The sequence below is a fragment of the Leptonychotes weddellii genome, chromosome 6 (genome assembly GCF_054177405.1).
Source record: "Leptonychotes weddellii isolate Sample4059 chromosome 6, ASM5417740v2, whole genome shotgun sequence".
NCBI lineage: Eukaryota > Metazoa > Chordata > Mammalia > Carnivora > Phocidae > Leptonychotes > Leptonychotes weddellii.
Genome location: NC_138374.1, coordinates 48,751,252 through 48,772,784, shown reverse-complemented (window position 1 = coordinate 48,772,784; position 21,533 = coordinate 48,751,252). Strand labels below are relative to the sequence as shown.

At 39.5% G+C, this 21,533-nt stretch overlaps 1 protein-coding gene across 4 annotated transcripts in view; it reads right to left on the bottom strand.

Annotated features, from left to right (window-relative positions):
• MICU1 (mitochondrial calcium uptake 1) overlaps positions 1–21,533 on the bottom strand; it is a 224,209-nt gene that overhangs the window by 33,279 nt on the left and 169,397 nt on the right. For all 4 annotated transcript variants that reach the window (XM_081822958.1, XM_081822955.1, XM_081822956.1 and 1 more), the window contains one exon: positions 7,654–7,791. In XM_081822958.1, the coding sequence (XP_081679084.1) occupies positions 7,654–7,791 (138 nt within the window). The remainder of the gene's footprint in view (positions 1–7,653; positions 7,792–21,533) is intronic.

Here is a 21,533-nt window from a genome sequence, read left to right as displayed (position 1 = left end):
GACTACATTATTTTATGAATGCATTTATATGAAATGTCCAGAAGAGACAGATCTGTAGAGACAGAAAGAAGATGTCTGGTTGTCTGGGGGTGAGGGCGGAACTGGGGACTGACTGCAAGCTAGCATGGGGGATTCTTTTTGGGGTGATGCAAATATTCTAAAACTGGATGGCAGTGATAACTACATAACTCTGTAAATTTACTAAAAATCATTGAACAGTTCACTTAAAATGGGTGGTGACTTTTATGGTCTAAATTGTACCTCAATAAAGCTGTTAACAAAATGAAAAGCAGTTGGAGTAGAAAGAGGGGTAAGGGAAATTTGGCTTCCTCTGGATTCGTCCCTTAACTCCAGGTATCAAGTGCTGACAGGCCACGGGTGAGGGTAACACAGGATTACAGGGCAACACACTGTAACACATGATTCCCTTGCCTTGTCTTGTAATCAGTCACAGGAAATCCACCTGCCAGGAATCAATCCCATTGGCCAAGCTCCCTCTATGGCCCGTTGAAAAGATAAAATAGTCTCCTTTCTTCTCCTATATATGCTATGCCTTGCACAATCTTATCACTTATCATCTGCTCAATCTTCTGCTTAGTTTTCTAAAACATTTATTTTTAGAGTTTTAAAAAACATTTAATTATTTTAATATATGAATATTATGAACAGTAATACATGAACCGCACAAAGGAATTCTTCCTTGACCCCTGTCTTCCAGTCTCCCTCCCTACATGTGGTCACTGTCACCAATTTCTTGGGTACCCTTTCAGAGGTGTAATTATGCTGATCTTGCTCCAATAAGTCATATTCCCATTGCAAACCCCAGACTTCTCTTCAACTGTTGCCTGGCAGTGGGGGAAAATTACACCATTTCTATTACTTATATTTCTACAAGTATCTAATTGCCCTGAAACATCACTTTCTTCATATGTTCATTCCTCCTACTCAAAAATATCAGTGATTTCTCACTGTCAACTGGATAAACTCAACTTTTTGCCTAGTACTCAAGGTCCTCCACAAAATGCTTCCATAAATTACCTTTCTAGCCATCTCCCTATAGGCCAGGGTCTAGCAACACTGGTGTTCTTGTTTCCCCCAAACCCTTATACTTATTCAAATCATGGAGAATAAGGAGTGGCAATGAATAGGCTCATTAGTAGGAAGACTATGGACTGTGGAATGAGACAGTCCTGGCTTTGAACCCTGGTGCCACCTCTTAAGACCCTGTGTGATTTCAGGCAAATAACTAAGGCTCAGAAAAGTATTTTTTCATCTGAAAAACAAGGATTCTATCCACCAAGCAGATGTGATAATCAGGAAGAAGATAGATAAAATGCCTAGTACTTGGCAAGTACTCAGTAAGAAGTAGGTTAAGTCCTTAGTAGGCTGGCAGGCCCATTACTAGAGAACCAATGGCAATGACTTCATTCAATTAGGTTCTGAAATACTCTCTTTTCTCTGGTATGTGTAGGACCTTGAGGGATAGAAAACAGGGGCAAGTATACTCTCATATACTTTTCAAGTATATGAGACTAATAGCAAGGGCAAATCAGAAATATACTGGGGGAAAAATCCATAAATTCTTTTTTTTTTTTTTTTTAAAGATTTTATTTATTTATTTGAGAGAGAGAGAATGAGAGACAGAGAGCACGAGAGGAAAGAGGGTCAGAGGGAGAAGCAGACTCCCCGCCGAGCAGGGAGCCCGATGCGGGACTCGATCCCGGGACTCCAGGATCATGACCTGAGCTGAAGGCAGTCGCTCAACCAACTGAGCCACCCAGGCGCCCCATAAATTCTTTTAATAGTAATTCACAGCTGGGGCACCTGCGGCTCCATTGGTTAAATGTCTGCCTTCAGCTCAGGTCATGATCCCAGGGTTCCCTGCTCAGTGGGGAGTCTGCTTCTCCCTCTCCTTCTGCTGCTCTCCCTCCTTGTACTCTCTCGCTCGCACTGTCTCTCAGAGAGTGGATAAATAAAGAATCTTAAATAATCTTAAAAAAAAATAGTAATTCACAGCTTAGTACTTTGGAGGAAGTACAAGTTTCAAAGCTAATTAATAAAGCAGAGTTCTAGTCTTTTTAGTTTAATAGCCACACCTTAGGTGTTCTACTACATAGTGACTCTGATGGGCATCTAATAATTGGAATCAGAGTTTTTCAAGTGCTATGCAGCAATGTTTCTAGAATCTTGATATTCCACGATGACTACAATGTGGCTTACCTCTCAAATATCTGTGAAAATAAGTGAATAGGAGACCCCACATGAATATTATCCACAGATAAGATGCAAAGTTAATAATCTAATAGTTTTATTCTGTTTGGTAAATACCAACCCAGCTTCATAGCTGGTAGCAGTATTAATAAGCATGATACACACAGAAGGTTGTCAAGGATGGGGATCTAAGAGGAAACATGAAGCAAAAGCAAACTGCTTTATAACTTCTGCTTGTCAAAATCCTACTCTGCCCCCGCCTTTTTTTTTTTGGTGCAAAAAGATGGTTTTATTAAAGCACGGGGACAGGACCCGTGGGCAGAAAGAACTGCTGCCCTGGGGTTGTGAGGAATGACTGATTATATACTTGGGAGTTGGGGGAGGTAAGGAAAAAGGGAAGTGTCCAAAAGGACATTCATATGGTAAAGAAGACTCTCAGGATACCGAAGGCCTTGCTATTGTCAAGCTAAGGTTGTTTTTCCCTCTAGCTGCCTCCTCCTTTCAGAACTCCGCTATAACCCCCCTATACGTTCCCCAACTGACTAATATTGACCCATCTCTACGCCCCTCTTCAGCAGGAAGGAATTACAGATGAGACTTTCTGCCTTCAACAACCTTAAAGATTCAAGGGTCAAGATTGTTCAAGGGGGGAGATAATGAGGGAGCAGAAGGAAGCTGAGGAGAAAGCCACAAGCTGACACCCTGCAAAATCCTACTCTGCTTTTTTTTTTTAAAGATTTTATTTTTTAAATTTATTTGACAGAGAGAGACACAGCGAGAGAGGGAACACAAGCAGGGGGAGTGGGAGAGGGAGAAGCAGGCTCCCCGCAGAGCAGGGAGCCCGATGCGGGACTCGATCCCAGGACCCTGGGATCATGACCTGAGCTGAAGGCAGTTGCTTAACCAAATGAGCCACCCAGGCGCCCCCTACTCTGCTTTTAAGGCCAAGTTCAAATTGTATCTCTGCCAAGAAATCTTAGTCTCTTCTTCTAATCTTTCTCATTGGTGCTCCCAAAAGTCTTCAGAGCTTTACCAGGGTACTTAATACATTCACCAATGCATTTGACAAACATTTGCCTAGGGACACTCACTATACTGTGGACATGCAAAGATGAGTAAGACACTGCTCTCAAGAGGCTCAAAGTCGAGTGAGTTGCCTTGTATTATAATTATTTATTACCTGTCTCCCAGCACTGGGAATGTTAAGTTCTATGAGGCAGAGACTTGGTTTTGCTCATTACTGTATTCCCAATATTTTTAAGAGTGCTTAGCACAGAGTGGACGCTCAGTAAATACTGAATATGAAATTATATAGTTCTTTGTGTGTATATATATATTTTTCTTACTCAATTATTACAGACTATATATTTCTTGGGGATAGGTGATGGTTTTTGTTTATCTTTTATCTTTTTCATAGCACCTGGCTTAGTGTCTTGCACACAGCAATGTCCAACATTGAACTGAATATCATTTTCAGTTCAGCCTTAAGCGGATTTGCTAAATTATTAAAGTCTGCCACTTCTGCGCTCTTAAGCATAGAGAACCATCCCTGTGAATTACATTTATAAAGTCTCAGAAAATTCTTTCTTTTAATGAGAAGACCATATGGAGGAAGGAAAATAGGCAAATTTTAGAGCTGAGTCAGATTTGGCCTAGAAGAATTATTCAAAGGAAAAAGGATATTGAGCGGAATGGGGAAAATCTGGTAGAGGATAGGGACTAATTTTTAAAATAAAGCCCAAACAAAACATGTTCCCCATTTAAAAGAAAAAAAAAAAAAGGAAGAAATGAAAACTGTCTTTGTTAAATAAGAAACACGGCAGTTCCTCAGAGCATGAATAGAGTAATTTGTCCAGCATGCCAGGTTCCCCAATCCTTCCAGCTATTACTCAGGGACAAAAGATCTAGAGACACTGACAGAGTGCAGCCCCCTCGAGAGCAAAAGGCCCACAAGCTAAGGTGCACATGAGAATCACCTTGGGAGCCTTTAAGAAACACTGATGCCAGGACCCACCCACTGAGCTTCTGATTTAGTTGGTCTGAAGAGGGCCCCAACAATCACATTTCTGAAAAATTCCCCAAGTGATACCGGGCGACCCGGCTTGAGAAGCACTGCTTTGGAGGAAAGGTATGGTTAAGGAGAACTCTGCTATAGAAAGGACAAGATCTGGAATAGAAAGCCTTGGATTTCAGTCCAGACTCTGGGTGGGTCATTCATTTCTCTTTCTTTCTGTCTCTAGATTCTCAAAGGCAAAATGAGATCTAACAAGGCTGTTAGAAAGACAGAAAAAGAACAATGTGAAAGGCAGTGAAACACTGCACGGTCATTAAGTGATACGCAAATATTTACTTAATACTACCACTAGGACTGCCAGTCCTTTAGGTCTGGATAGATAATTTGTGCAGAATCCCACACAGAAAATGATTAATATGAGCCAAATGAAAAGTTACATTTTCATGTTAACAAGTCCAGAGTGGAATAAAAGAAACAATTAGGAAGCAGATGGTGATTCCTCTTTAATGAGACATGGTCCTAGAGAGATGGACTGGTAACCTCAAGAGCAAAGGCCCTTCATTAACTTTCATTCTAGTTAATTGCTATGTTCACAAACTTAATCAACATGAGAAGACAATCAATCTCAATCTCCTTGCTAACGCAACCTGGAAATTCTGGGCCAGGAGTAATTTAGCATCCCAGATTTTTATCTGACAAAATCTGTCCTTTCACTTCACAGCTCTTCTGTAAGGTCTCCAGGTCCTAAATTAAGTCCCGCCAAAGCTACTCTATTCCTTCAAGGGAGATGTCTCCAACACCCAATTTATTGCTTTTAAATATGAATTCATAATAAAACATTAATTAGCCTATTATGATAGATAATTAATAGATAATTAAGGTCAAATAAATGTCTGGACCAAACTTATTTAAAAATTAGTCTGGTGGGTGCCTGGGTGGCTCAGTCGTTAAGTGTCTGCCTTCAGCTCAGGTCATGATCCCAGGGTCCTGGGATCGAGCCCCGCATTGGGCTCCCGGCTCTGCAGGGAGCCTGCTTCTCCCTCTCCCACTCCCCCTGCTTGTGTTCCCTCTCTCGCTGTGTCTCTCTCTGTCAAATAAATAAATAAAATCTTTAAAAAAAATAAAAATAATAAAAAAAATTAGTCTGGTAAAAAGAAAAGTGTTTCCTAATGCAAATACTGTGCTTCCAGCATGGGGGCTAAAAAATCCACCTGAACATTCGCCTTTAATTTTTGGAAATTACAATTTCTAACAGATATGAGCTGGGTACTAAGCACTGTAAAAGTTGTCTCTAAGAGAGAGTACTGTTCTCTGTCACTTTCTGTTAATGATGAGTCAGGTCAGTTTCTTTGGTCTTGGTCAAGTGGTAATCATTGTCCAGGGGAAAGGGTAATGGGCGAGAATGAGAAGATCTGGCATCGTGTGTGTGTGTGTGTGTGTGTGTGTGTGTGAGTGTGTGTGTGTGAGAGAGAGAGAGATCGTTAAGAGGTATGCCTCTTCACTGATCTCTGCTTCAGTATGTCCATCCCACAAGCCGGCAAAACCCCAGATGCTGAATCAGTTCTACCATCTGCCCCCTCCTGCACCAGGTACAAGCTGGTGTGCAAAGCTACGGAGATCAGTGCTGACTGGGGCCCCTGCAAACTCACAGTCTCCAACTGCAGTGCTGCTCAAAAAATGCTCCATCATCTCTTCCTGAATTCTCTAATAATCTTAGTATCAGTCTTTTGGCTTCTATGTTTGCTCCTTTCCAAACTATTTTTCATAAAACAGCCAGAGTCATTTATTTAAACATACATACAAATATACAAGCATTTCATGGCTCACAGCCCTTTAATAGCTTCCCATCCCACTGTGAACATAACCCAAACTCCTTCCATGCACATGCTGGCCCCAATCTCCCTCTCAGACCTCATCTCGGGCCATTCTCCTCCTTGCTAGTATGCTCCAACCACAACAGCCCCCTCTCAGTTCCTCACACGTGCTAGATCTTTGTGTTTTCTGTCTCTTATGGACTCAATGTGTCCCCCCGACGACGAAACTTAAACATACACTGAAGCCCTAACCCCCAGTGTGGCTGTCTTAGGAGGTGGGGCCTCTAAGCAAATAACCAAGGTTAAATGAGGTCAGAAGGGCGGGGCCCTGACTGGACAGGATTACTGTCCTTATGAGACGACGCATCAGAGAGCTAGTGTGCATGTGTGCTTTCCGGCTCTTGCTCTCTCGCTCTCCCTTTCTGTCTCTCACCATGCAAACAACCAAGGAAAGGCCACGTGAGGCTATAGTAAGAAGGCAGCTGTCCAAAGGCTAGGAAGAGAGCCCTCATTAGAAATTTAATTTGCCTGCACCTCGATCATGGCTGTCTGGCCTCCAGAACTGTGAGAAAATAAATTTCTGTTGTTGAAGGCACCCAGGCCGTGGTGTGTTGTGGTAGCAGCCCAAGCTGACTAATACACTGTCTCAGAGTTTTGAACATATTCTATTTCCTTCTTTCTGGAGCCCCTCTTCCCTCGTCCTCATTTTCTTCCTCTCTTCTCTTTCTTGACTTCCTTACTTCCCATTGTAATGTGTCCTCCACTCTAATAAAACCGCTCCCAAAGGTCATCAATTATTACCATTTTGCCAAAGCCACTGGATGTTTATCATCTTACTTTACCGGACCTGCTCTGTCCCATGTGACACTGCAGACCCCTCTTGTCCCCGCACCCTCTACTTCCTTGGCTTCAATTGCAGTACTTTCTCTAACCATTTCCTTCCCGTGCTAGTTAAATGTGCATGTTCCGGGCGCCTGGGTGGCTCAGTTTGTTAAATGTTCATGTTCCACTCTATTTTTTCTTTGGCCAAAAAAGGGCATTTCTTTCCTGTACAACAGTCTTCTGACTGAATCGCATGGGTTCTCGTGGCTTTAACTTGAATAATGTGTTGATGATTCCCAAACCTATCTCAGTCATCTGAAGCAGAAGTGAATATCCAAGTGCCTGCTAATCATCTCTAACTGGATAGTCCACAGGCATCTTAAATCAAGATATCTGTAACTAAACTCCTTATCTTCCTCTGTAAACCAGTCTCTTAATTTTTCTCCAGACAGACTTTCGGAATTTTTTTTTTTTTATAAGTTCTAGGTCCAATGGGGGGCTTGAACTCACAACCCTGAGACCAAGAGCTACATGCTCAACTGACTGAGCCAGATAGGCACCCCGTTTAATTTCTCAATCTTAGTTCATGGTGCCACTCTTTGTCTGAACAAGAAACCTAAGGGCTTATTCTGGGCTCTCCCTTCTTCCTCATCCACTGCTCATGTTTTTTCATGTAGCAGAGATGAATTGGTTATCATCTTTGCGTCATGACACTCTCATTATGTTAGTACTTTTGCAACATAACCACACCTTCCCATGGTTCCTTTTCTTCCGATAAACAAAGACACCTACCTTTCCCTCTTTGAAGTGCTTCTTGAGCTGCTTCTGCATGGCGGTCAGCTTCTTGGACTGCACCCCACTGTAGGCCAGCAGCATGCCACCAAACTGCCTCTCAGTAATTTTCCCATCCACAGGGTCATGGCGTTCGAACTGGGAGAGAAACAGAGTGTTCATGGGGTCAAATGCAAGGTATTTTGACACAGAATGTGGAATGATCAACTGCGCTGGATGGCAGAAAATAGGTGATGGCCACCGAGACTGTATATTTGAACTGTAATTCTCACTAAGATTTGAAAAAATTAATCAGAAACAGAAGACCTGGGTTCTTATTCCAGCTTTATCGGTAACTATTTATGACTTTGGGAAAGTCACCCAACTACTCTGGGCCTCAATATCCTCATGGATAAAACAGAGCTGCTGTAACACCTCAGACCTTACAGAGCAGGAGCATCCCTGTGGGGATAAAAACAATGTTAAAACTCCATTCCAATTCATGAGTAATATTACTGGTAATAAGTGCTCTCTGGATCATCCATGTCCCTGCTACTCAGAAATAACTTAAAACCTAATTATCGCCCCCCCTGCCAGTACTTATTATAGTCAACAAGGAATGACAAAGGAGGGGGATCACTAGTGCAGGATGCCTTAATTAGAAGAAGATGAGCACCGAGTGCTAGAGGTGAGGGAGGACCGTGCAGAAGCTCCTCACAGTGGTAAGGAGGTGCTCTCAGACAGTGGGGAATATGCCAGAAACTAGAAGTTAATGACGGATGTCTATGCAAGTCATAGACACAAAACTCCTAAACTTTCACAAAACCTGCAATTATGTGCTGTTAGAAATGAATGGGAGGGGGGCGCCTGGGTGGCTCAGTTGTTAAGCATCTGCCTTCGGCTCGGGTCATGACCCCAGGGTCCTGGGATCGAGCCCCGCATCGGGCTCCTGCTCGGCGGGAAGCCTGCTTCTCCCTCTCCCACTCCCCCTGCTTGTGTTCCCTCTCTCGCTGTCTCTCTCTCTGTCAAATAAATAAATAAAATTAAAAAAAAAAAAAAAAAAAGAAATGAATGGGAGGGGCGCCTGGTGGCTCAGTCGTTAAGCTTCTGCCTTCGGCCCGCGGGAGGCCTGCTTCTCCCTCTCCCACTCCCCCTGCTTGTGTTCCTGCTCTCGCTATCTCTCTCTGTCAAATAAATAAATAAAATCTATAAAAAAAAAGTTCACACAGCCTCTTAAAAAAAAAAAAAGAAATGAATGGGAATGGGAACATGATAAATCGGGACTTAGAAGGTATGGCCAAAGGTGATCTTCCAACTGCCCAAAATGTGCCTATAAAACTTCAGTTTGCCTAATCAAAAAAACCAAAAAATCCTAACACACAAAATTAGAAATGATAAATCATAAAAAAAAATTGTATACAACAAAAAATACAGACCCTGAAGACGAATTCACTTTATAATTTTAGGCTATGAACTTTTTCTTAAGAAAAATAGTAATTACCCTCCTCTCTAATTGAGTCAAGAAGTAGAAAATCTGAACAGGCCAATTACCATTAAAAAACACTCTGAAAAAAAAAAGCAAATTATAAATTTGATCAACTGTATATTTGTAAAGTCGTATCAATTCCTCAATCTGTACTTAATATTGTTATACACTCACACCTTTAAGGATTTAAAAGAAAAGTAATGCATTTTCGGGTTTCCCCCAAAATGGTAATCAAACACTAAGACATCAATAGAGCTTGAAAAAAATGCCTAGTGCAGGATGCCTTAATTAGACATGCTTATTTACCACAAAACTACTGAAAAATCATCAAATACATTTAAATATGCAGATGAAAAGGTTAAGTATGAAGAATTTCTAGCTAATTTCAGTAATATTAGAAAATTAAGATTTTCATTTAAAAATGGAGACAGGAAGGGGTGCCTGGGTGGCTCAGTCAGTTAAGCGTCCGACTCTTGGATTCAGCTCAGGTCATGATCTCAGGGTCTTGAGATCGGGCCTGAGTCAGGATCTGTGCTGGGTGTGGAGCCTGCTTGGAATTCTCTCACTCTCCCTCTGCCCCTCCTTACCCTCTTAAAAAAAAAGGAGACAGGAAAGTTATTTCAGTGCCAACTGCAGTGTTAATGAAACTTACAAATGCATAAATAACAAAATGGCTAAAGATGAGCCCAGAAACCAATTAGAAAGCAAAAACAATTTGAAGATGGTAAAATATCCCTACAGATCTATTGGAAAATAACAATTACCAGGAAATTTTAAGATTCTTATGTGACAGGATATAATCCTGTTCTCGTAAGAGGGGTATAGAAAGACATATGACATTGCTAAGTAAGGTATGTCAACAAACATTTCCAGAATGTCTACTAGTTATCTAGCACTGTGTTAGTCATTGTGGAGTACAGAAGAAGGAGAAGATTCAGTTTCTGTCCTCAGGAACTTCACCATCTAGTAGGGAGATAAGACTTAACATGAGACACAAAATAAGGAAGTATGTAGTCCAGAGTGAAATGCTCTTTTAATTCTTATTTCCTCAGTGTGCGTAAGTTGATATACACTCATACCCTCCCTAGTGAGACTGTATCAGTGAGCAGGACACAAGAACTACATTTTAACAACAGCAACCACTTACTGAGCATGTACTATGGGCCAGGAACTTTGCCCATACATCCCTTCATTTAATCACTTAACAACACTATGGAGTAGATATTATCATCTCCATTCTACAGATGAGAAAACCAAGGCAACAGGAAGTTCCACTTGGTAGAGTTGGGGCTCAAACTTAGCTCTGTCTGAATCCAAAGACTGTATCTCAGTATCACAGTTTCATCCTTCTAAGCAATGGTACATATTCATTCTATGGGATGGCACTGCATTGTTTTAGATAAACTAACACAGCCATGGGGCTTAGTCATATTTAAAACTATTGAGAAACTGCCCTTGAAGCAAAACTTCAAAACTATTTCCAAAGAAATCAACAACATCAATATTAAGTGAAGGCCTCTTTTTTATTAACTCAACTACTCAATGCTTCATTTTTGTTACCTTGTCACTTCTACAGAGCTGATTAATTTTTTTGATTAATTTTTGATGATATCAAAAGTTTTCAGGATTCAATTTAAGTTTGATTTATGGTTCAATTTACCATCTTGAAACAAAAGGGAGGATTGATAAGATTTCTGCAAGTGGGAATACTTTCTGCAATGTTTACATCAGATCTTCAGTGAAAGGTGGTACCCAGGCAGAAGTTGGAGATGCCCAGGTCACCAAGCGGCTTTGAGAGGCAAGAGAAAACAAAGCTGTGGTCCCTGCTCCCCAAGGCAGGCTTTAACAATTTAGGGTGCTCATTTTACCTTTATCTGGGAGATCTGACAACTCTGGAGCAATTCCATATATCTGAACTAGATGAGTTTGAGGCTTTATCCTACATGACAGACTCAAGGGTGAAAAGCTTCTTGTTTATAAAGTTGGCAGCAGCAGCTTGCTCCAGGGCTTATGAAAAGCCTGTATTCATCTGCTCTCCCAAAGGGGCATAAAGCTTCACCTCTGTGATTTTCAAAGACAATAAAGACCATTTCCAGGAGAAATTTCCGAGTAACAATTCTAATGCTCAAATTAGTATTTTTATTAATGTTCTTTTGAGAACTCACACTTGACTTTGGGCAATGAGTTCTATTATTGTCATTATTTTTGTGTGGCTGGAACCTGAAAGGGCCTAAAAACTAGAAAATTCAGCTCCATCAAGTATGGCCCACTTCAAAGTTACTACCTCTGTAATTTGGTTTCGGACAGCACCTCTCCTTTTAGGTTTTTAGGCTCCTCTGAGGCAAGACTGCCTTATTTCTGAGGTTAACTTTTCAGTCTGATAGTCAAAACCAAGAAAATAACAAGACTGATGATGCTGGAGGAGGTGGGAGAGAGTGGTTTCTCTTTACATACAAAACTGCTAATGGAAACTGGCTTGAACTAATGTGCCATTCATTCAACATTTATTAGCTGAAGACCTCCTATGCTGAGGCGAGGGAGCTCCAAGGGCAATTCCTCAAGGACCCTCACTGGGGCTACATTTTCACAGGCTATCGCTAGACACCATGTGGCTCTCAGGATGAATTGTGTATCTTAAGCCTGTAAAATCCTGTGGGTGCAGCTCCTGGAGCACGGTGTGCATGTAATCCCCCAGATCATGAGACTGTCTTTTGGAAGACAGGTTATTACAAAATTATCACAACGCAGAGAGCTTCCAACTGTGTATCTGGAAGCAATTCAAATGACTAGCTTGCATTTTACTTAGTCAAACATTGTCGGAGCCTCTTATGTTCCACTGCAATAAGAAATTCCAATCTATTTGGTCCTGTGGCAAAGAACGTGTGCATTCCAGCACACCATCCACCATTTGTATTGCTTTTCTGCCTAGGAAGAGAGCTGAACAGCCTCACATTTTCTCTTCCGTAGCCACTGCCACTTTCACGGATACAAGCTGTCAGCTCCCTGTCACTCCCTAGGGGGTTGCAAAGAGGGGCCAGAGAAGAGGAGCCAGAAAACTGTCCGCAAGATTTTTCCTGGCTTTCTTTCCATATTATGCCTCTTATTTCCACCCTTGCCCCTTGTGGAGAGAAGGAATAGCCTTTTGGAAGGACAGATGGTCTATAGATCTAGATGAAATGATTTAAGGAATATGGGAAGCCAGAAAGAGAAGAAAATATGTATTATGAACAAAGGCCAAAAAAAGATTTAAAAAATCATAAAAGGAAAAGGAAATCAGTACCTGCAAGTGGATCTTAATTTATTAAAGACATTCAACGTTAATATATTTCAACAAATGTAAACTTCAACCTTATTTTCTTTCATACAGTTATCTTTCAGGAAATTTTGTCTACCTCCTACAGTAAATCCTGCCCTTATACAAGTATTTCAGAATGATCATTTTCTTGATAGGCTTATTCTAGTTTCTGAACTGCACAATGCAATTAATATAATCTTAAGCCACTGACCTGAATACATCTGTTTTCAACATGACAGTGTTTGTCTTTTGAGTCTTTTTTTTTTTTTTTAAGTAATCTCTATGCCCGATGTGGGGCTTGAACTCATGACCCTGAAAACAACAGTCACACGCTCTACTGACTGAGCCAGATAGGTGCCCCGAGTATTTGTCTTTTGAGATCTTCACCATACCACTGCAGCAACTACCAGGAGTCTCAGGACAACTGTCTGTTATGCTGACAAAAAGGAAAAACAATGATAGGCCATGTTCTCTAACCCACTCAGTGAGCATGACATACACACTTCATAGTTTGAATGAGAAATCTGTTTCTATAGTTGGCAGGGGACATCAGAGAGACTCAGGTCAAACTGCCTGGAGCCTGAATTTTCTTGATCATTAAATATAAGATGCATCTTCATTGTCAACACTAATATCACACCAAACTAAACTGCTGACCTTTTCTACTTCAAAACCAAGGATACTTTCCATTTTAAAATTATTTTTAAGTCCAGGGTGGTGATCAAATGAAGTGATTAAATGGCATGAGTATCAATCACGTAGTTAGACCAGAAGAAGGTTAACTTTTCAGTCTGATAGTCAAAACCAGGAAGATAACAAGACTGATGCATAAACTTATTACAGGATAGTAAAAACCAGGGTATACTTGACTGAGGGTGTCAGGGAAAAAACATTTTAGATCTGGAACAAGGGGTTTCAAGGTATGGTAAGTTTTGGTTTCATTCTATGAAAGGTAATATATTAAAGTGACCAAGAACAAGGGCTTTAGAACCAGCAAGGCCTGGGTTGAACCCACACTTGCTGCTGTTGACTTTAGCTAAGTGGCTTTTTCCCTCTAAGGCTTCAAAATCTTCCCACCAAAAAAATGGAGATAATACTCACAAGCTAAAAGTGTTGTAAGGATTAAGTGAGGTATTATATGTAAAGAAATAAGCACAGAGTTTGGTGCATAGTTAACACTCAATAAATGTAGCAATTAATACTTTTATCACCATGATATCCCTTCCCAGGAAGCTAAAATCTTCAATTGATTATTCTGCTCTTAGCAGGTGTTAACTAAGTTCAATTACTATTTCTCGCTGTTCTTTTCATACTTGCTTTCGGTCAGTCTTTGATTGCAGAATATTACTTTCACATTTGGAAAGCAAAAAACGTAAATGCAACAAATTTTATTTATTATTCAACACATTAGAATGATTTCAAGATTAGACTACTTAACAGTTGGCTGAAGCAGAACATCACTTAACAAATCCTATATCCTGGTCATCTATTACCAGACAGAAAACGTGCATAACAGATGTGCCTGATAAATATGTATTGAGTGAGCACAGACAGAATACCAGACAACTAATTTACAACACCGTCCTACTGTTGAGAGAACTTCCTACCTGAGACAAGGGTGACCTTTCAATTTCTCCCATAACGGTATCTACTTCCATGAGTGTTTTCTGTAAGAACACTTTTTTTTTAAAGATATTTATTTATTTATTTATTTATTTATTTATTTATTTATTTAAGAGAGAGAGCGAGAGCAACGCACTTGCAGGGGGAAGGAGCAGAGGAAGAGGAAGAAGCAGACTCTCCACTGAGCAGGGAGCCCACGACCCTGAGATCATGACCTGAGCTGAAGGCAGACGCTTAACCAACTGAGCCACCCTTGAGAATGTCATTCATTATGGCTAATCAGTAACCGATTTGAGTGATTACTACCTGGTAGGTGCTGTCCTGGGAACTTAGCTTATGTAATCCTCACAACACCCTATAACAGGTACTGTTATTATTCTATTTTATTGCGGAGGAAACATAGGCAGAGAGAATGTAAGTAACTTGCCTGCACAGTTAATCTGGGGAGAAATTTCTCTCTGGTCTCAATCAGAACAGTTGATTTGCTCTTATCTTAAGTGCACCATAAATCATCTTTCCCTTTTTATCCTGGTTACTGGAAGCTTGGAGTCAAATTTGTGGCCTACCTCTAATAAGAACAGGAGACTTTATAATTTATATTGTTCATAATAACCTTACTCCTGGCTTTCTCTTACCTTCTTGCTTTAATTTTCACTTCTCAGCAAGTTTTAATTAACTTTTATCTCACTTAATGTATTTTTTAAGGCCTTTTAAAGTCCTTTCTTGGGGAACCTGGCTGGATAACGCGGTAGAGCATGTGACTCTTAATCTCAGAGTTGTGAGTTTGAGCCCTAGTTGAGTGTAGAGATTACTAAAAAAATAAAATCTTTAAAATAAATCCGTTTTTGAACAAGGCAAGATATAAAAAAATGGTGTTGGATGTCTAGGTTTTTTCAGTTTGGGGTCACAATAAATACCACCATTGGGATAAACTTTTTCTGCACTTATTTTTTCATTATTGTTTTTGATCTCTAAAAATGGAATTATGAAATAACACTCTACAAGCTCTTTAAAACTTATTATGAAATATTTGATAATACAATAATATACATAATAGACAAGTTATGAAATAATAATAATAATAATAAAAAACACCATGAATCTCCCACTTAACCTGAGAGAGGAAGAATTAGCACAATGGTGGAAGCTCATCTCCCTCCCTCCTGTAAGAGGTAACTACCATCTGGATTTCTTTTTCTGTTGTTCTTTTTTTTAGTTTAAAATACGTTTGTATCCCTAAACAATATATTATTTCTGCTTGCTTTTGTACTTCACAAAATGGTATCTTAGTGAGTGTATTCTTTCATAATTTGTTTTTTTCAGTGCTATATTTTTTCAGTGTTATGTTTCTCAGACTCATCAATGTTGATACATTTACATGTACTTCTTTCAGTTTTACTGTTACAGATTTCTGTTGTTTGAAAGTACTACTATCTGTTTTCCTACAAATGAATATCTGAATTATTATCAGCTTTTTTGCTGTTATGAACAATGCTATTATGAATATTCTTCTATCAATGTCTGTGAAACATGAACAAGAATCCCTAGTCTAGGGTATAGATCTAGAAATGGAACTGCTGGCTTATGAATATCCAATTATTATTATATTTACTTTAAAAATATTTATTTTATATATTATTATGTTTTATATTATTTTGGTCATATGGTTTTTGGTCTCTATGCATTACATATGATATTGCAAAATATATTTTATATATTATTATTTATCATATATTTATTATTATAAAATATCAAAAGAATCTCCAATACTTTTATCAGCTATATATAAGAGCTCCCATTGCTTCTCATCTTCAGCACCTGGTATTGTCAGACTTTTTATTTTTTGCCAATCTACTGTGTTGAAAAGTGGTAGGTATAAACTCTTTAATGCTCTTGATTCATATTATCAAATTAATTTCCAGCAAGATATTTCAATTTACAGTCCCAGTAGTATATGAAAATACCTATTTCTCAGTACACTTGACAATATCAAGTATGATAATAATAAAAAAATTATAGCTATAGCTATGTAACTTTTTTTTTTTTTAAAGATTTTATTTATTTATTTGAGAAAGAGAGAATGAGAGACAGAGAGCACGAGAGGGAAGAGGGCAGAGGGAGAAGCAGACCCCCTGCTGAGCAGGGAGCCCGATGTGGGATTCGATCCCGGGACTCCAGGATCATGACCTGAGCCGAAGGCAGTCGCTTAACCAACTGAGCCACCCAGGCGCCCTATGTAACTTTTTTTTAAAGATTTTATTTATTTGAGATAGAGAGAGAGACAGAATGAGTTGGGGGGAAGGGCAGAGGGAGAAGCAGACTTCCCACTAAGCCAGGAGCCCAAAGCAGGGCTCCATCCCAGGACCGTAAGATCATGACCTGAGCCGAACCCAGGCATCCCAAACGGTAACTTATTTTAATGAATATTTCTCTGATTACTAGTGAGGCTGACCATTTTTCTAACACGTGGATTGGCCATTTCTATTTCTTCCTTTGAATTTTTTGTGTATGTTCTTTGCCTATTTTTTTGGTAGAAAAATTTTTGTCTCATATTTGTCTCATTAATTTATAAGATTAAAAGTATTTGCCCTTTATTAATATAGTTTTGTCTAAGTTTGTTTTATGCATAGAAGTTTTATTTATTATTATTATTATTATTTTAAAGATTTTATTTATTTATTTGACAGAGAGAGACAGTGAGAGAGGGAACACAAGCAGGGGGAGTGGGAGAGGGAGAAGCAGGCCTCCCGCGGAGCAGGGAGCCCGATGCGGGGCTCGATCCCAAGACCCTGGGATCACGACCCGAGCCGAAGGCAGACGCCCAACGACTGAGCCACCCAGGCGCCCCTATTTTTTATTATTTTTTTAATGCATAGAAGTTTTAAATCTTTATTGCAGTGAAATGCATGGATCTTTTTCTTTATGAATTGTTTTGCTGGTTTATATCTAGCAACTCTTTCCTTGTGAGATAAGAGGCTAAGTATTGACTATGGTTTCTTCATTTAAAAAAAAAGAAAACAGGGGTGCCTGATGGCACAGTCGGTTGAGCGTCTGACTCTTGGTTTCAGCTCAGATCGTGATCTCAGGGTGATGAGATCAGGGTGATGAGATTGAGCCCCACGTTGGGCTCTGTGCTCAGCGTGGAATCTGCTTGAGATTCTCCCTCTGTCCTTCCCGCTCATGCTCTCTCTCTCTCTAAAATACATAAATAAATCTTAAAAAAAAAAAGACGAGAAAACATAGCAAAATATTAAAACATATCTCTCAATACCAACCAAAGTGATTAAATCCTCAGAACAAAAAAGGAGATTATCAGCTAAGTTCGTTTTAAAAAGCCCTCCAGTCTGCTGACTTTGAAACTAGTCTGAATGTTTGGGAGTTTAGACTAACATGGGGTTAAGTTTAAGCCTAATAATCTCAAGTAAATTCAGTCCAGTTAACTTCCTTTGTTTTGTTTTATTTAAAGGTTTACAACCGAATATTGAACAAAGGAGAAAGCAGGAAAAAAATCATAGTTCAACTCCAAAGAAAAGAAGGCATAAAAAGGCTAGTACACTTACTTGAAAAAATTTCTTAGGTAGTTAAAGAATAATCCATACTCTATCATTCACAATAGCAAACATTTATATAGCACTTACTATGTGTCAGACCCTGTTCTAAGTGCTTCCCATACATTAACTTACATGGCATTTTGAATTACACAAAATTTGTGTGGTTATTTTCCTCTAAGACTTTGATCAATACGAACAAGAGACTCTGGCAAAATTAACTGCTATTTAATATTCCAATCAATCTATGAAATTAATGTTTCCACATGGAATTGTTATATAGGATTAGTCTCAAGTTATTTTTTCCTTTAAGATAACTCTTTCAGCAAGCAGGTCTTATCATAACCAATTTCTGCTTTCACATAACCATTTTATTCTAAATCACAGCAACAGAAAAAAGAGATCTGTCTTGTGTTAATATATTCCTTTGAGAGTTGAGGCTCAGCATTATTCAGAGTTCAAGGACATTCTTCTTTTCATATGAGATCATAAGAGTTTTGGAGACAATCTGACTGTTGGAAAAAAATATAAACGCTCCAATTTTAGGAGGTAAGAACCAAGGACTAACTGTAGTAGGAAAGCAAAGTGCTGTTTTCTTTCACTGCATGTCAATGTTTTCCTCTGACTTCATCACTTCTGTAGATAGCTCTCTGGGATCTACTGTCAAGGTGAAAAGTACATTTTTCCATACCTTTTTTGTCCCAGCATTGCTGACAGCATGTCAGCATTCCTAAGAGAGTTGGAGATTTAGCTTGTTCATTAGTTAACACTTAATGACCACTCTACAAGGCTTGATGTGCTGACTTTACCTAAAGGTGTGGCAAACTATGGAAGGCAGCAGCCAGTGTGAAAAGCTGTTAAAAAATAATGATGACAGTTAAGATAAACAATTTACTTTGGCCTTGGTGTATGCACAGTTGATCACTTCCTCATCATAGTGAGTGACTGAATAAAGAAAAAGAAGTCTCAGTAAAATACCAGCAAACCAAATCTAGCAACATATAAAAAGGATTATACACTATGACCAAGTGGAATTTATCCCATAAATGAAAGGGTAGTTTAACACCTGAAAATCAATTAATGTAAGATATCATATCAATAGAATAAAGATACAAAAATTGCATGATCCAAAAAGAAAAAAAAATGAAAAACTATAAAACCAAATCAAATACTTCTTAATAGCAATCTTGGGGAGAGAGGCACTAATTTCTTCATGTTACCATTTTCATAGGAGAATATGGGTAATTTAGCCCATTATTATAATGGGAGAAAACCTTCTAAGTCAGTAGGCAGTAATCACTGGCAAATGATCAGAATATTAAAACTTGCGTAACAGAGGCAAGGAGGATATTAATATTTAGTGGGCCCCAGCATGATGTAAATTAGCCATCAACTCACTAAAATATGCAACATGTCCCCCAAGCTGTGATGATCATGTGCCTAATGCTTTTTCATAGCAATAAAATATAAACACAAAAGCCTTTCTATGCAAGGGGAGTCTAATCAATTTCAGACCTTCTTTTTCCAAAGAAAACTTTCATCAGCTGTGAAAGGACTTGGACTCCCTCCTGGCTCCAGAAAAAGACTTATTTTATGGTCAGCATTTGGGTTTTATTTATTTATTTATTTATTTATTTGACAGAGAGAGACACAGCGAGAGAGGGAACACAAGCAGGGGGAGTGGGAGAGGGAGAAGCAGGCTCCCCGCAGAGCAGGGAGCCCGATGTGGGACTCGATCCCAGGACCCTGGGATCATGACCTGAGCCGAAGGCAGTCGCTCAACCGACTGAGCCACCCAGGCGCCCAGCATTTGGGTTTTTATGTTATTTTCCCTGCCTGGGATGTTGTCCCCCTTCGTATCTAGCAACACAAACCCTGTCCTCCATTGAACTTAATGTCTCTTCATGGCTCTGCTGGCTATTCCAAAATACACTCAACTTTCTTGAGTCTTCTAAGCTCCTACAGTAGGTAAGGTCTAGATCTTAAAGAAGAGTATGCTTTGCATTATATTATCCTTTATTTTTTAAAGTGCCTATATCTCTCTCATAACATTGTACACTTTTAAAAAAAAAATATTTTATTTATTTATTTGACAGAGAGAGACACAGCGAGAGAGGGAACACAGCAGGGGGAGTGGGAGAGGGAGAAGCAGGCTTCCTGCCGAGCAGGGAGCCCGATGCGGGGCTCGATCCCAGGACCCTAGGATCATGACCTGAGCCGAAGGCAGACGCTTAATGACTGAGCCACCCAGGCGCCCCAACATTATACACTTTTTGACGGAGTGTATGCCTTGTATATTTTACTGTGTCACACCCAGAGCTGTGAGCACACAGCATGTGCTCATTTATAAGATCACCTACTAATTTCATTTTATTATCTAGTAGGAGCATAAGACATGCTTTTCAGCCTACACTCTTGAATACCTAAGGAGAGACTGTGCCACTTCTTTAGAATTGGTAATTATTCTATTTAGGGTAATTTAGGGAAAAAAAATCCTACAGTTGCCCTTAGAGTTTCAAGGATATGATTAGATGGCGGGCTCTGCGATGAAGCTCCATTTGCTCCTTTACCTGAGTGCAGTTATATACAGTTGACCCTTGTACAATATGGGTTTGAATGGCATAGGTCCACTTATACCCAGAATTTTCCAATAAATACAGTACAAGACTGTAAATGTATTTTCTCTTCCTTATGATTTTTCTTTTTCTTTTTCTAAGCAGGTTCCATGCCCAACAGGGGCTTGAACTCATGACCCTGAGATCTAGAATCGCACGCTCTATGAACTGAGCCAGCCCGGCACGCCTCTTCCTTATGATTTTCTTAATAACAATTTTTTCTCTAGCTGACTTTGCTGTAAGTCATAATATATACAACATACAAAATACATGTTAATTGATTGTTTTTGTTACTGGTAAGGCTTCTGGTCAACAGCAGGCTGTTAGTAGTTAAGATTTTGGGGAATCAAAAGTTATATGCAGATTTTTGACTGTGTGGGGGGAGGGGTCACTGTCCCTAACCCCCACGTTCAATGGTCAACTGTATAAAACTCTCAATAATACTTAGTCCGCGGGGCGCCTGGGTGGCTCAGTCGTTAAGCGTCTGCCTTCGGCTCAGGTCATGATCCCGGGGTCCTGGGATTGAGCCCCACGTCGGGCTCTCCGCTCCGCGGGAAGCCTGCTTCTCCCTCTCCCACTCCCCCTGCTTGTGTTCCCTCTCTCGCTGTGTCTCTCTCTGTCAAATAAATAAATAAATAAATAAATCTTTAAAAAAAAAATAATACTTAGTCCGCATCTAACAAACTACAAGAAACAATAAAAATAGGCAAATTAAGCACACAGGAGGATGCAGACAAGAGAGGTGATGCCAGACTCCATAGGCCAAAACACTTTTTACTCAGAGTTTGAAATTATGCTGGAATGATAAATTGGGTGAGAATGGGAGGTACATTTATTCGTTCCAGTGAAAACCACAAAAACTCATCAATAATTCTGTCACTTATATTAGAAAATTACCATATCATCAGTTTGTATAAGATTCAAGCCAGGGTAGATGTTGAAAAATCAGAAGAAAATCCCAGGTAGCAGTGGAGTGTTCCTTTAAGAAATGCTGCATTATTAATGCTCTTGATGGCTCAAAGGACAGTATTGTGTGGAAAAACACAGACTTTGAGTCGAATAAAAATTTAGAAGAGTTGGGCCTGAATATGATGAAGTTTTAGACCAATTTATTTTGCTCATAATTCCCTCTTATGTGTGTACAAGAATGGCATATAATATATCTTAACTTACAGGAGCATTTTAATAGATATTAACCAAGTATTTTTGGTATAAAGAGAGCATTTTTGTCATGGTTTACTTGACAGCATTTTTTTTTCCTTTCTTAGTGGCACATAAAATAATGGTCCATCTTCCCACTGTTTTTTTCTTTTTTCCACTGCTCATGTTTTAGA